Source organism: Ambystoma mexicanum, chromosome 6p (genome assembly GCF_040938575.1).
Source record: "Ambystoma mexicanum isolate Mex_15411 chromosome 6p, UKY_AmexF1_1, whole genome shotgun sequence".
NCBI classification, from domain to species: domain Eukaryota; kingdom Metazoa; phylum Chordata; class Amphibia; order Caudata; family Ambystomatidae; genus Ambystoma; species Ambystoma mexicanum.
This window is the reverse complement of record NC_090935.1, coordinates 624,042,439-624,058,150: the sequence shown is the minus strand read 5'-3', so window position 1 is coordinate 624,058,150 and position 15,712 is coordinate 624,042,439. Positions and strand designations below refer to the sequence as shown.

The window sequence follows — 15,712 nt, the reverse complement described above, 5'->3', positions numbered from 1 at the left end:
GTCGATACCCCCTTTGGACAGGAGGTCAAAGATCCCTGTGGCATGTTTGGCCATTGATCTAGCATTAATTAGGTTGCAATGGATCTTTGTTACGTGGTTGGAATAGTTGTTTGTTTTTTTTAAATTTTTTTTTTTTTTTTTTTTTTTTTTTTTTTTGGGTCTTATGGTTGTTGTTCTCCTGTGATGTCACAAGTTGGTCGGTGTAGTCCACTTCCTTGCTGAAGCGATCTGTTAGATTGATTCTTGAATGTATTAACTATTCTGATTCTTCATCTGCTGTGTTTTGATGCGGTTGCTGTTGCTGCCCTTGTGTTTTAGTGATCTACATGATGGGGGGGGTTTTTGGTTTAGTTCCTTTCTGTGCTCGAATGCTTTCTTTTTTTGGGGGTCAGAGGGGCTTCTACTGCGTTCTTGGCATGCCTGGACAAGTCGTTGGCGGTGAGGCATTTCGACGGTATGGTGTCATGTATAGGGATTGCTCTCTTTTCGTGTTGTGTGTTCTGGGAATGTTTTTAGGGTGTTCTGTATTTGTGGCCGTTTTTCTGCTGGTAGAGGCCATGTATCTGCTTGGATTGCTCCGTTTTTCTTTGTCGGTGTCCAGCTTTTTGTCTGGGCATCTTGAGATTCTTTGAAGCTGGACAGTTTTGAAATGTGGGTTACAGGTGCAGTAGCCCGCCTATAAGACCGTGTATGTTTTGAATGGTGTTGATTCTTATCCCCTTCTCTTATCCATTGGTTATGATCTGGGGGTGGGAGTGAATATTGAACTTGTATGCTTTGGGTGGTGTTGAGTCTTATCCTCTTGCGCTGTGAACTTCTGCAGGCTTTTGTTTTGGAAGGTGGTTATGATCCAGGGTTGGTGGTGAATATTGAGGCTGCCAATGTGGGTTGTCTGGGGTGTCTGCGTAAAAATGAGTTGCAGCTGTTGGAGTCGGTCTGGGTTGGGTTGTTCTATGCTGTGGGTAGTTAGCTCAGGGTTCTGTGTGGTACGGCAACTGGTGAATCATGTTCCTGGCCTCCTTCCCTCTAAGCAGGGCAGAGTCTGTGTACTAATAGTTGGTGGAGAGTAGCGCAGTAGCTATGAACTCTAGGTTTCCTGAGTTGTAGTTAGCCGGGTGAACCAGGATAGTAGGACGACTAGGTGGCACCGAGGAGTGGCTACACCTTGCTTTGAGATTCCTGTAAGTGGTATAAAAATATGAGTGGAGAAACCTAGGTTTGAGATTCTGTATACTGGGTGGGGTCTAGGTATCAAAATAAAATCCAATAGGCTGATGAGGGAGAAACGCCTGGATTTGAGATTCCTGCTTGGCTGTAAAGGTGCCTAGGTTTCACCCTACAATACACGCTTAAGGGGAGGGACACCTGGATTTGAGATTCCTGTATAGTGTGGGAGAGGCTTAGGTTATACAATACCATAGACTGATTGGGAGGAGACAATGAGGTTCCTGTATATTGGGGGAGAGGCGTAGGTTTCACAATGGCATATAATAAACTGATATGGGAAGAGATCTAGGTTTGAGATTCCTGTATTGTGGGAGAAGGGGTTAGGTTTAACCCTACAATACAGTAGGCTGATAATGGAGGTGGTGTGGGGGCGACTTAGATTTGACGCTCCTATATAGTGGGCTGAAGGCCTGGGTTTTACCCTAGATGTAACACGGGCCAAGTACCACAATTCTGTATAGATGCTGTGCAATGCTAACCCTCACAATTCTGTGTAGCTATGACGCAAGCCCACCTCCACGATTCTATCTAGGTGGGACATAAGCCGACCTTGACAACTCTGTCTACATGTGACGTACAGTAATCTTCACAATTCTGTCTTATGACACGAGCTAGTATTACATTTTGACTGGTTGTGAGGTAATGCTAATTTGTATAGATGTCACGCAATGCTAATATTCAGTTCTATCTAGATCTGATGAAAGCTGACCTTCACAATTCTGTCTACATGTGACGCAGGCTAATCTTCACTTTCAGGCCTAACGTGAAATTGGGCTATCTGGCATATTCTGGCCGAGTGCGAAGTGGGTTATCTAGATGCAATATATGGCTATGGGACAGTATGTCAATATTCAAAACAATTTGAAAATGGAATATTTTAGATGGGTTGGGCAGTTCAATGGGGAGCAGTAATTGCTTGCTCCCCTCCCACCACCCCTACCACCCCTGTTCAGACCACACTTCTCTGGTCGCTGCTGCAGGCCTCACAGGCTAACACAGGCCAACACTGTGTGGAGTTGTCTCTGCAGGTGCTGTCCTTTGCCTCAGGTCCTTTGCCGCAGGGGATACAACTGGCAGTGGGCTGCCCTAGTTCGATGATTGTTGTGAGGGTTCTGGGCCAATTGCGATTGGGGGCAGTATTACACCTTGGTAACCAATCGGGGATTGGGGGAGGGATGGGAGGTGCAAAGTGGCTACAGGGCTGGGGAGAGGGTGCGTGAGAGGGTTTTGGGGTGTCGGGTCGAGCGTCCTGCAGAAAGGAGCTAGGAAAGGGTTTGATGCTCCAAAGTACCACCTGCCTGCGCCGGGAAGCAAAATGAACATATATTGATTGGTAATCGTGTGTGTATTTAGCAGCACAGTCGAACCATGCAATTGTCATAAAACTGGAAACTATCTTGGCCCTACGTTGTGTTTAGAAGCATATATAGCAACCACAATTCAGAGATACAGTAGTTTCACAAAATGTGATTGCCGCTTCATTAGCCTCCTTTTCACATCATTACTAAGTGTCAGAAGCAGATGTTTTGGAGGTTATTAAACATGGATCCCAAAAAACATGGTTGTTCATATTTATTCCTCAAATTATAGTTTCACCAGAGTCCAGCTTAGTGGCCTTCCTACTTTTGACTGTTAAAACGAACAGTGACATCCTAATATGAAACAGAGTAGTCTGAATTTCCAGTTGTGGTTGATTTTGGACTGGAGCTGCTTGACGATGTAAAGCATTACAGTTGACTTTCACAAGCACATCTAGACAGATTGAGAGATCTGGTCTCCTTTTTGTGTTTTTATTTTGTTTTAAAATAGTAACATATGCCATTTCATTGTTGGACTTCGTCAGAGGAATATCATAAAAATCAATACATGGCAGCAGACCCAATGGGTACCAGTTTATAGTCTTTCAGAATGAGGTGAAAGCAAAAAGTAATTCTCCTCGACCCTCCCCCTTCCACCTGCTCTATACCGCCTGACCTTTTTGGGGGCAATCCCTTGAATGGTAAACCCGTCTCTGCATGGACATACACCTGTCCACCTCTGCAGTCCAACGACTGAGCCGTGGCCGATCTGCTGAGCCCCACGTTGCAGCAGTTATACTCTTCGTCACCCCTACTGTTACAGACCAATACGTTTTCATACCCCCCCCCCCCCACATCTCCCCAAAACCCCAGCAACATTAATTCTAGTTTCTTCAGGCACCTGAGAACCCAGTATTGTGGTCCGTTTGCGAAGACATATTTATCCCCAGAAAACTTGAATGTGTTTGCTTTCAAAGTCTTGCAGATATCCCAACCTCCCGTGGAAACATGAGCACTCTACCCATTCCTCGGGATTCATTGACCAATATTCCAACATGTCTTTCCCTGAGCTGGGTCTACTCCAAGTTCCTGAATGCAGTTAGCATAGTACTATATGCCTATAGTGCACCCTACCCAGCAGGCCGTACTTGTCTTGCATCGTCCCAAATGGGATGTGCCGTCCTTGCTGCACATCAGCTAGGACCAGTATCGCACGTTCTGCCAGCTTCTAAAGTTTCCCATTTTATGTAGCTCAGGTAGGTGTGTGTTGTTCCAGAGGGGTTGGTCCAGGGTCGAAACCTGTCGGGTGTGTCATAGCATTTGTGGGAGGACCATCTTTCCTTTCCCATTCCCATATAGCATCACTTTTCTATTGCAATGTGAGGAAGCCTGGTGTCCTCATGCAACCAATTCACTGCACCTAGCTTTTGCAGCCCAGTAGTATCGCTGGAGGTTGAGACCAATCTGTGCTGTCCCCACACACCACAACCCGCGAAGGGTAACTTCAATCAGAAAGTGGTGCATTTTGTAACGCACAGAGAAGCTAGAGTGCTAACATTTTGAAGTGAGCTGCCTTGCTTAGCAAGGTCAGCGGGATACATTTCCAATGTACCGTGTCTAGAGCAATATTGCCCATCAGTGAGTGAAGATTGAGCCAAAGGAGGTCTATGGGACACAGACGCACGTGAATACCCTGCCCCTCCTGATAAAAGGCCGTTTCACTTCCACACAGTCTGGATCTGTACTGAGTTTGATTGCCAGTGCAAGGGAGAGAGGGGGCAACCCTGTCTTGTCCCCCATTCAGTGTGCTTTTTTTTGATGGATAATCAACACTGGGGATTGGTGGACCATACATGCTTCATTTTGGTTCTGGAGGTAATGGGTTGTGGATTATACAGCTGAAACATCTGCCTGGAGTGGAGGTTGTGTCGAATGCTGAAGGGAATAACCAACAAACTGGACCTTTTTAAGAAATTGTTGAAGTGATTTGTATTAAATTATTTTATTGAGCAAGAACACAAACGTGCCTGCCTATTTTTCTTTTGTAGCATCAAAATGCATGAAAAGAGAAACACCAAACAGAAGAATGACGAGAAGACCCCTCAAGGGGCAGTGCCTGCTTACCTGCTAGACCGAGAAGGCCAGACCCGGGCAAAAGTCCTCTCCAACATGATAAAGCAGAAGCGAAAAGAGAAAGCTGTAAGAAGTGCTCAAATTCAATGTACTGATCATTTATGCAGTTACTGATACGAGTACCATGTTTAGTCCTGGTAGAAAAAGAATGTACAAGCTTCTTGCTAGTAATCCAGACACATAGGCTATTCTACTATTGTATTGCAGTATTGTTGATATGTTCATTCTTTGAATTGGCACCAGCTACATCGGGGGCCTACAATCTGTGGCACTCTGGATTGTACTACAACCTTTGTGAACCCTCACCATTGACTACAGGCTAGGGCAGAGTCTGGTGACAGACCCCTGAGCTATATATCCTTAGACACGAGCCCCACTCCATGACAAATTGCAACAAAGGCAGCAGAAAATGTGATTGCATAAACCAGACTAATGAAACAACTCCCTTTGCCAGTGTGAAGTTGAGCTTTGGTTCAGATGCTATTACAAATCTACTTAATGGTATGGAATTTGAAGCGACCGAAAGAATTGTTTGCCTAAAAACATCTAATTGCATCCTCCGCCAGACGGAATATAAAAATAAAAAGAATGCAAAAGCATACTTGATAATACATAAAAACCGTAGAGTATGAAACGTTTCAAACAGCTAAAAACTCTCAATAATGAATTTAATATTTTAGATGTACTTAAAATGAAAGTCTCATTGGAGAAATGCAGAGCGTGACTTTAAAAATGGTTTGAAAATCAAAGCTCGTTATCCACTTAATACATGGGTCAGTAGTCACTGAACTTGTGGATTGAGGTAAAATGTTAAGGGGGACGGCCAGTGCCCCAGAGTCTAATTTAGAGGGTTCCAGAGCAGGTTTAACGTCCTGTAGGAAACAGTAGGCGTTGAGTCAATGGGCCATCTGTGTTAGTGGAGGCAAGTTACAGATATGGATTCCGGGGCAAACAACCCTAGGGAATGCCAGAAGAGACTGCAAAGAAGAGTTCCACGGACCAGATGCCCCCATAGGAAGAAGCAGCAGAGCAGAAGGACCCCAAGTAGATGTATGTGGGAAAGGAGGTGGTTGCTCCTCCAAAGAATCCTGACCTTAGATCAGGGGCACCTCTACCGGTGATCATCGTGAATAATCATGTTGACCGTTTTGGCAAAAACCTGCTCCTGCAGCATGTAACAACCCGGTAACTACTGGGCTTCTTTCCTTGGATGGGGTGTCCAAGATTTGGTTCCCAGGTGCCTGTCCTGAGCCAGTGATCAAGGAAAGAAGCAAAAGGTGTTCCTACAGTATCGACCTTCATGCCTGAATTGGCAATGTCAGCGAGGAATTCATGACAACCCAAGAATATAGCTCCATGTCGCTCGGTGGAAATGGCTGTTAGTTCCCCTCTGATGTCCTGAGATGGAATCAGCGTGTGGTGAAGTCTCAGCACCTCTCAACAGTGATCCGCAGCTGAGCTGGTGATCCTGATGGTAAACTGCCCAGAAAACTGTTTCAGCGAGGTGGACTCGACCCAGAAGATGTGGTGAGACCGTACCTTAAGGTAGTTCCGACTGGACCTTCAGAGGCAAAAAAAACCCAAACCGGGATATGCCCAAGCCACACCAGTTTCGCCAAGTGAGGGTTTAAGAAAAAATTGAAAACCAGCATGAAGCGCAGTAAAACATTCAGCGGGTCGGTAGGTCTACCAATTAAAAGTTCCAGAAGCAAAGCGGCAAGAGTGGAGCAGGGCATAGCCTAAATACTTCTGCGCAAAGGGAATGGCCAAAGGAAAGCCAGTATATCGCTAAAGGGTGCTGGGGGCACAGGGCCAGATGTTAGGATTGTCTTTCTCAAGTCCTCCAACTAAGGGCTTAGTAAAACCATTCAACTGGGGCAGTACGTGACTCCGCTCTTAGTATAACACTGTACCACCGAGTATAGGGTAGCGTAGACGGAGCAGCCAGGCCTATTTTAGGAGGGAGAGAGAGAGAGAGAGAGAGAGAGAGAGAGCTGTCGAATCGGTATAAAGAAATTTTAATACACATGGTCCAAAGAAACACTATTGTAAAATAAATTGTTAATTTAAATGCAAGTCGGACCTACTAAATCTGCACGGGCTGTGGGGGGGGGGGGTGAAGGGAGAGAATGAATACGATTGCAGATCATATAAGCACATTGTAAAAACACAGCACTATGCAGACCAAAGCATAGACCTTATTTAGATAACTAGGTAGGTCAAACCTTTTCATACACATTCAGTATAGGTCACATCCTATTCTTGGAGTAAAAACCATTAGTTACTTTTTAGATTGTAATGTAAAGTGGATTTATAAAGCACACATTCACCATCAAGGGCATCCTGGTACGGACAGTTCAGGATTGCCACACTTAGTTAGAATTGTGAACATTAGCATGATTCACATCTAGACAGGATTGTGAATCTTGCCAAGTGCTACACTTCGACAGAAGAATAAATATTATCAGTAACTTCAGCCTAGAAATTGCTCCTGCTGCATTGGTTCATAAATCCACGTAAACGCTCCATCCCCTAGCATCTCTACTCCACACCATCCCACAATTAGAATGCAGCTATACCGCTGATAAATTCGACCTAGCTGTTCACATATGAACATTACCCCATGAAATACCTCATCACTCTAATAAAACGCAGCTATCCCATGACAGTCCTACAGGCCTAACGCAGCCAGAACCCAGCCTGGGCGTCCACCCAGCAGACTTCACACATTAAACTGATCTCTTCACCACCACACCTAAATGCTAGGATGCAGCTACCATCTGGCAATTACGTCAGTTGCACGCATAACTGGTGCACCCACGCACCCTACGACACCACCTCTCGCTCTACTGACCAGGGTGTTCAACCTACCAGTGTTTTGAGATCATACCAATGATATATAGAGTGTTATAAATGCCAAATAACATAACCAGAGAAAGAGGCAGTTAGGCTGTGGAAAGAGGTTTTCAGGGCATGGCGGAAAGAAAGGTGATCCTCTAGTGCCAGCAGGAACAAAGGAACTGAGTTCCACAGGGAAGCTGCCGCCACAGAAAAGTAGCGGCTGCCTACACCTCAGCCAGCCTAAACTGGAGGACGGTGACTCTCGAGGAAAGTGAACGAAGGGGGGGGGGCGATATTTCACCTGCAGGAAGCGCAGGCCTTTCCCGTAGAAGGCACAGTCATTCGTCCACGCACAACACCTTAAATTTAATACGCGTTGCCACCAAGAGCCAATGCAGTTTTCCCAGAATCACTGTGGTGGAGCAGAACCAGGAAGCACCCACTGCCAGTCGGGCTGCCGAGTTGTGCAATGTACTCTGGCTGAGCTATGTAAAGAGCATTGCAGTAGTCTAAAGAACCCGCATTAAGAGAGGCTATAACCAATGAGCGAAGATGAGAAGGAAGATGGGGAAGCACTTTCCGTTCCGGAGGATACAGAGTTTGTAACCAGGTAGTATGCCCTAGCAGTTGTACCGTGACAGTCGGCAATAGTAAACCAGCTGAACAATATACTTTTCTGAATAGTGGAACACTAAAACAGTATAAATCTGATTTGGGATAAGTTGGTCTAGGAGTTGGACCTTCGGGTGTAATATACAATTACTTTTCTGCTTCGTGGAACGGTCTAAGATCAGTAAGAATCTTTTATACTAATGGAGGATTGCACCATTCATACCAAGGTCCGCTACACCTAAATAACACATTTCAAGAATGGCACACACCTATTCTAGGCAAGTAAAACCTATATACCTTTTTAAAAGGTTATACTGATCCTCAAGTTGCTGATGGCTCCTAAGGCAGACTTATTTTGGACAGGTTAACAGCAAGTTAAAGACCAAGTTAAAGGAACAAAGACCCAATTGGGGACACTCATACATTTATAGCCTAACAGGAATAGTACAGTGGAACCAACAGCATTACTTTGGGAAGCGGGTGACCAATTCACAGGTGAGTAAATTAACCATGTATCTACTTTCTGTTAGAATGGCAAAACAGTTTCTAAGGAAAGAAAAACTTTACATATACTTTCCAGAATGGCAGAACATTTCCAAGGTATGTAAACTAACCTTACATATACTTTTAAGTAAGAACTTTTGTGACTGTTCACTGTAAGAGCTACACTAACTCTTTTCAACACTTTTAAATATCCTGCACTTTGCAATTCTATGACCCGAGTTCTCTCGGAGGCAGAAGTGGGACCCTAGTGGTCTAGGAACCAGCTGTAGGCCGGGTGAGATGGGGCTCAGCTGGAGGCTAAGCCAGAGGTCCTCAGGAAGACAAAGTGATATACTTGCTTGTTTGAACAAAGTTAGTTGAGCGTCCAGGGACTTCAGATGGGACACCCTAGGAGGATTCCAACAGGGGCCTGGGTGCACTGGACGATGGCACTCCCAATTGCAGAAAACACCCCAAAGCTATACAGGAATCACAAGAGACAAGTTCAGTAATACCCAAGCCAACACAGTACCTCGGCATAGAAGAAGTTTGTAGCAGGAGGACATGGGGATCTGCAGCCAAAAACTGGGTCACTGGATTCCTTGTCATGAGGACAGGACCCTGGAAGGACTTTTGAAGCAAGGATCAACGGGAAAGACTCCAGGCAAGAGGTTCTTCGCGACTGGATGCGGCTCTGTGGTTTTGGCACCCCTTTCAGGAGTCAGAAGACTGAATAGCCTGTTTGCAAGGTCCAGCACTCTGGTGAAGGGATTGTTTCGGACTAGATTCACGTCTCTGGAGGTCCAGCAGGATGCCCACAAAGTTTCAACAAGATTCAGGACTCCGAAGACCATCTGCACAATGACTCGAGGTCCCAGGGTATAGGGGTATTTCAGCCCTGCAAGGTCGCCGCATGATGTTGGGTGGCTCAAAATGCATGTCTTCTTGAGTCTAGTGGATCTAGCCAGGCTCTCGGTCGAGGTAGTAATTTCAGGGTCCCCAGGGCGATTGGAAAGGAAGGGTAAGTTCCAGTGGTCGACTACTTCTCCACCTTCCAGGATCAAACTTGTATTCAGGAACCCAGCCAATCAGACAGCCATGCAGCATTCAAACTCGGGACAGCCGAGTAGTCAGGCGGGTTGCAGAGTTTTGGACTCCTCCCTCGCTTCCTTCAGACACTCTGGAGACTGGGTGGGCTTGACTGAGGTCTCCCGCTGAAAAAAGTTCAAACAAAGGATTTTCCCATCCTGGAGGTCAGGGGAAGGAACAAGAAAGGACAAGTAACACTGAAATGGTGAAAAAAGACAGAACATTTTCGTAAAATGAGCACGCATGAGTGCCCTTACCAGGGCTGTGGAAACGGCCTGCGGTAAAGGTGCACCGAAAGGTTCACTGCCACCAGCCATTAAAGGTAAGTGTGTCCTTGTAACATAAATGTTACATTTAGAATGAGAAAGAGGATACTAAGTATCTCCACAGCACTCATAAGGTGGGGGGAAGACGGGTGCTGGTCTAGCATAATAATAAAATCTAAAAGGGATGCACAGATCCTTTTTACCCTTGTGAACTGTAGTTCTCACAAGGTTAGCCAGAGAAAGTTAAATGGGAGTCTCCAGGGCAACCCAGCAACAACAGACAGTATTTGCCAAAAGTTGTCCGAGGATAACATTAACAAGACACTATGGAGAGTCGTCACAATGACACCCGTAGAAGATTGCGAGTGTGGAAAGGTTCCCATTAACTGAGGTATAGGGAAAAATAATCCACCAGTAGAGCAAACACTTCTGGGGTTGACACATGTCAGGAAGATTTATCATTGCTATGAAAATCTGACTGAACACTGGAAGACCAACCTTTCTGGTTGGTCACTGGAACAGCCTTTTAGCCAAAGCCATCACCACTAGAAATGAAAGGGAGATTCCAGAGATCTATAGTGGCCTAAATCATTTAGGACCCATATGTAGGCCGTCGTCGTTTTGGCCTTTTAAGCCACCTCATGCCCCAAGCCCCACCCCTCCCCCTTCCTCCCGCAACCAACGAACATAGGAAGCCCTATTTTACAGAAAGGCTGGGAGCAGGGTTTAAATAATTCACTGGTGCCCCAATGGCTACCAAAAGGGCACATTGGGCATCCAATGTGGTGAAGTGGTGAAATGGCTTGCACCCTTGGCAAAGCCAAAATCTAAAGTCGAACTCCCAACCACATACTTCCGAAACCTATATAGGGGGAAAGAAGCACCGTCCCAATACCGTATACCTTAAATATCCTTCAAATGGTTGTAGGGGGAGGTTGATGGTCCAAAAACACAATGTTGAGGGGGTGGCCTAGAATCCCCCAAAATAGGAATTCTGACTTGACAATAAAATTGACTGCAGTATTTGTGAATAAACTCTCCCAACCCCGGTTTTCTCTTCTGCATTGATATTGTTGTTGGCCCAGGATCATTCTGCCCCCTCACCCACTTTAATGCACACTTGCCCAATTATACTTTACTGATTTTCTTAGAATTTTGTGGTTTTGATCAGCTGCCAGGATACTACTTCATTTGAACACTATGTAAATCTGTAATCCAAATATATGTGACAAACATTGGCAAAGCCAACAGTTTGTGAATTTGTGTAGGCAGGCGATGACCATTTGCCAAGCAGTGACCTAATGATACTACCTGGGCCATAGGATAGCAATAGCTGGAAAATGGTGTGCGTACCTATGTATATGATAATAGTGCCTAACTAATGCCCATACAAAAGGCAACGCTGTTGGTGTTGTCAAAGAATGTTTTAACACAACTTCGGTGCAACAAAACAATGCAAGGGAACACATGTGAATTATTAAAGTGCCTGAAGTTACACTTGGTTTATACATTTTTATTACGCCGGTAGAACATTTACAGCTGCAATTTAGCCATTCATTCTGAGGCACGCTCTGATATAACACTCGGGCCAATTAGAACACAACGTTTGATGTGACTGCTTAATAGAGCTAGGCCAAAAAGAAACCAGCAGAATGTGTTTTGGGTTGTAATGGCCACAGGCAGACTGCCCCATGAGCTTTCTATCTTTCGCTCTCTCCTAGCTCTACTCCATTGTAATAGTTTCTGCTGATAGGTGGCACTTGAGATCCACCAGAGACTAGTTTTCCATTTGTCTTTCGTTCTGGTTATCTGGATTCACATGAACATGTTTATTTTTAAATGCAGAAGGCTTCTGCAAAAACTGTAATGCACAGATAATTACCTTTCTGAATCTTTTGTGGTACATTTCAATGGGCTTTTTTCTCAGCACTTCATAGAACTCACAATTCAATTTCTTTGTAGGGAAAGTGGGAAGTTCCTTTGCCAAAGGTGCGAGCACAAGGAGAGACAGAAGTTCTTCGAGTTATTCGCACTGGGCAGAGAAAGAAGAAGGCCTGGAAGAGGATGGTTACCAAAGTATGCTTTGTTGGCGACGGCTTCACCCGAAAACCTCCAAAATATGAAAGATTCATCAGACCGATGGTAGGATATTTATACTGCACTTGTGGCAAGATGTTTATTAAAAACCAGGTAAAAAAAGGGTGGAAAAAAAAGATCTGCATCATGTCTAATCTTCTTCTGTTTAGTTGTACACAGAACACTAGCCAAATAAGTGGTGTACTTCCCTTAACAACATGAACATTGTTTTGTTACTGGTCAGATACTTTTTTTGTTTCATCTTACCATCTAAACTTAACAAAAGCTGTCCAATTTTGTCGGATAGAGGATGTTTTTAGAAGACACCCGTTTTAGGATAATCCCGTTCTTGCTCGCCGGGCTGAGTGTTTTACCTTGGCATAAGCCTACCAGGGATCGAATACTAAAATATCAAGGAGACTTAACTGGTACTGTCACAACGCCACTTTCTTGGGCAACTAATTTACGACTGAAGCTTTACACCCCACCCCCTTAATCTCTCCCTGCCCACTCAAAGAATTTAATAATTTACTTCTGCCATTTGAATCTGTATTTAGGTGTGGGACGCCTTTTCAATTTTCTTGTTTTATTTACAACTTGTTTGGGAGTGATGATAATATAAGTGTTTGTGGCTCCATCGACGAACATAATAATTTGGAAATGCCTGGTTAGCTTTACCTCTTGTTTCTTGTTTTTCTTTTTTTAACAGGGTTTACGTTTCAAGAAGGCTCATGTAACGCACCCAGAGCTCAAAGCTACCTTTTGCCTACCAATCCTTGGTGTGAAAAAGAATCCCTCCTCTCCGCTGTACACAACGCTGGGTGTCATAACAAAAGGCACAGTCATTGAGGTGAATGTGAGTGAACTTGGTCTTGTCACACAAGGAGGCAAAGTCATATGGGGTAAGTTGTCTACCCATACATTACCTTTTAAAAATACTATTCTCGTGACCTGAAAAAGCTGTTTGCTAAATGTATCGTCCCTTAAATTCTCACCAAAAATACTTCATAAAAAATGCTTCATAATTTATTTTCACCCTTAATACTGGAGGTCTAATGTTTTGTGTAAAATATGTGTGTACCTAATTGTTTGGAACATGATTCCAGAATAGTACAGCTTTTTGATACCTTGTTCAAAAAATGGTTTTAGCCAATCTTTGTACGCAAGCTGACCGGCAAAGTATTTTGCTGCCCATGATTGTCCAATCCAGCATGTCTGTCTTTAAATGCAAATGGCCATGCAGTTGTCTTATTAACTCTCAAAATGTAAATCATGCTTTGTTAAACTAGCGAGCACAAAGGCGGTATATGCCTTCCACGAGAATCTAACCAACCATTAATTAAACAGTCTTAAGAAGGTGGATAAAGTTGCTGCTTGATCAATATCTTATCAAGCTGAGCTGTAAGACATTGGCGAGTGCTTCAACAGACAGGCAAGACTCATAGGATCATAATTAATGAGTTTGATGTCCTTGGTTTGAACTATGAAGCAGAATGCATCACAAATGATTTTTAAAATGTACGTTTTACTGGAATTATATTGGTATTAAGTTGGAAGTTCCCATAACAAACTTTTGTATTGGGTTTGATTAATTATCTCGAAGAGATATATGAACTGTAAATTCATAGTTTTTATTCCTCCCCGCCCCCTTTGCTTTCTTGAAATGCTGTCTGTACTTCTGCCTTTATGGGAAATAGTATTTTTGGGGAGAATGCCTTATTCAAAGCATCTTTGTAGATTCTACAAAACTGATGTCAAATCCATTGCACATGTATTCTTAGTATACACTTTTTAAAATTGAGAATTGTTTGGGGAGCGGTTGCATGCGCTAGAGAAATATATTATAGAAAATGTAATTGTTTATAGGGGTGAAGATAAATCTATATTTGTATATGATTTGTAATGCCTTTATGAATGTTAATAGTTTGTATGCAATATAGCTTTTTGTATAAGCCTCGTTTTGTTAACCTGAGACCATACTCATTGATTAAATGCTGCCTTTTGACTCCCTTATGTGCTTTGTGCTACATCGGTCGGGACTTGGAGTGGAGATCTAAATAGCTTCCTTTCAGCCGTGATCTAAGTTGCAGGATTGGATAACGTCTGCAGCATAAACAGTTTTGCCTTTAATGCCAAACAGTACAACTTGCATCAATGGCTAGAAATTTATCAAATGCAGATGCCCAGTAAAAATGCATTCTTGGAAAAGATTTTCAATAATTTGCACTTTTTTTGTTTTGTTTTTGTTTAGGAAAATATGCACAAGTAACGAACAATCCAGAAAATGATGGATGCATTAATGCTGTTTTACTTGTCTAAAGCTATTGTGGCAATCACTGCTTAATGCAGAAAAGACTGTGCACTTTCTTAATTAACTCCAGTGGCACTGGGAGCAATGGTCTAGAAATCCCATAACACCAAATGGGAACATGAAACGCTTACCGAAACTGGAGGAAATTTGAGTGACAACCGGTGCAGCATGAGAAGTTTTAGAGAAACTGTAGAATAAAGGAACCAGTTTGATCGCACATCCCATATAGTTGCCTGAAATCAGCAACAAAGATCAGACTGTTGGAAATGTAAATTTCATACATGCATATTTTTTTATATGCAATACTTGACATTAAACACAGAGAAACCCCTTTCAAATCCGTTTTTTCAGTATGAGTGTATTGAATTATATTTCATGTTTTGTATTTAGTTGGTAAGTAGTTCATTCGGGAAAACTATTGCACATGTTAAATTTCAGATGAAAATCATTACAGTTGTGGTACAAATAACACGAGTGTCACCGGAACGCTTAATTGCCATGTTATTCTTCGACTATAAAATCGGTTCGCTTTTCGGTGCAAAAATAAGGTACATCTAAGAAAAAAAGTACTCGCTGAAATGGTTGCTATGGTCTAACACAAACCACGCATTGATGCATGAAAACAATTGAACAAATAGATTTATTGTAATCCTATTTTTGTTTCATAACAGTAAGCGACCAAATCCAAGATCCCAAAATAGTCCAACATCAACCCCCGCCCCCCAACCCATCCCCCCCTTGCCCCTCTGCCAGAGGAGAAGTCAAGGCTTCAAAGAGGCCATCACTCTCAAGGCGTTCACGTGATGTCCTTGATCCGTGAGGGCACTATTGAAGCATAAAATCGCTTTGAAGGTACCCCAGTACGCCCCCCGCCCCAATTGCGTTTAAAGGAGATTAGGTCCCCCTGAATCTAGTGAGTCTCCCATTCTAGCGATACAAAGTTCCACACCTTTCCGAAGCCAATCCTGGTTAGACGGCGCCTGTTTTTGATTCCTTTGTTGCACCACTACTAACGACACCGCTATGAGGAGAGTCATGAAGCTGCGTTTCTGTCTTTTGGAATATGCTTTTGTTTATGGGTTTCACAAGCCAAACGGCAAAACCCCAGTCTCTGTTGATCCTTATCTGGAAATATCCCTCTCATTTGCGTCTGCATCTTCTCCCAGAACGGTCTATAACTGGCCAGTCCCACCAAATGTGCTTATAGCCCCTCCAACAGATGGGAGAGTCTGACACATTGTGTGAAGCCTCTCCGGGGTAGAGTGGCATTGGAGCGACATTTTGTACCACATCTCCCTTGTGTGATTTAGGGATGATTCTCCAGAGGTGCTCCCAATGTTCTTTTGGAACTGCGTTGCCAAGTGTGGTGTCCCATT

General features: G+C 43.7%; 1 protein-coding gene across 1 annotated transcript in view; it reads left to right on the top strand.

Moving 5' to 3' along the window:
• NSA2 (NSA2 ribosome biogenesis factor) overlaps positions 1–14,674 on the top strand; it is a 50,891-nt gene extending 36,217 nt beyond the window's left edge. The window contains exons 3-6 of the mRNA XM_069627484.1: positions 4,574–4,724; positions 11,912–12,091; positions 12,735–12,927; positions 14,277–14,674. Of these exons, the coding sequence (XP_069483585.1) occupies positions 4,574–4,724; positions 11,912–12,091; positions 12,735–12,927; positions 14,277–14,344 (592 nt within the window). The 3' untranslated portion in view covers positions 14,345–14,674. The remainder of the gene's footprint in view (positions 1–4,573; positions 4,725–11,911; positions 12,092–12,734; positions 12,928–14,276) is intronic.
• The last annotated feature ends 1,038 nt before the right edge of the window (positions 14,675–15,712 follow it).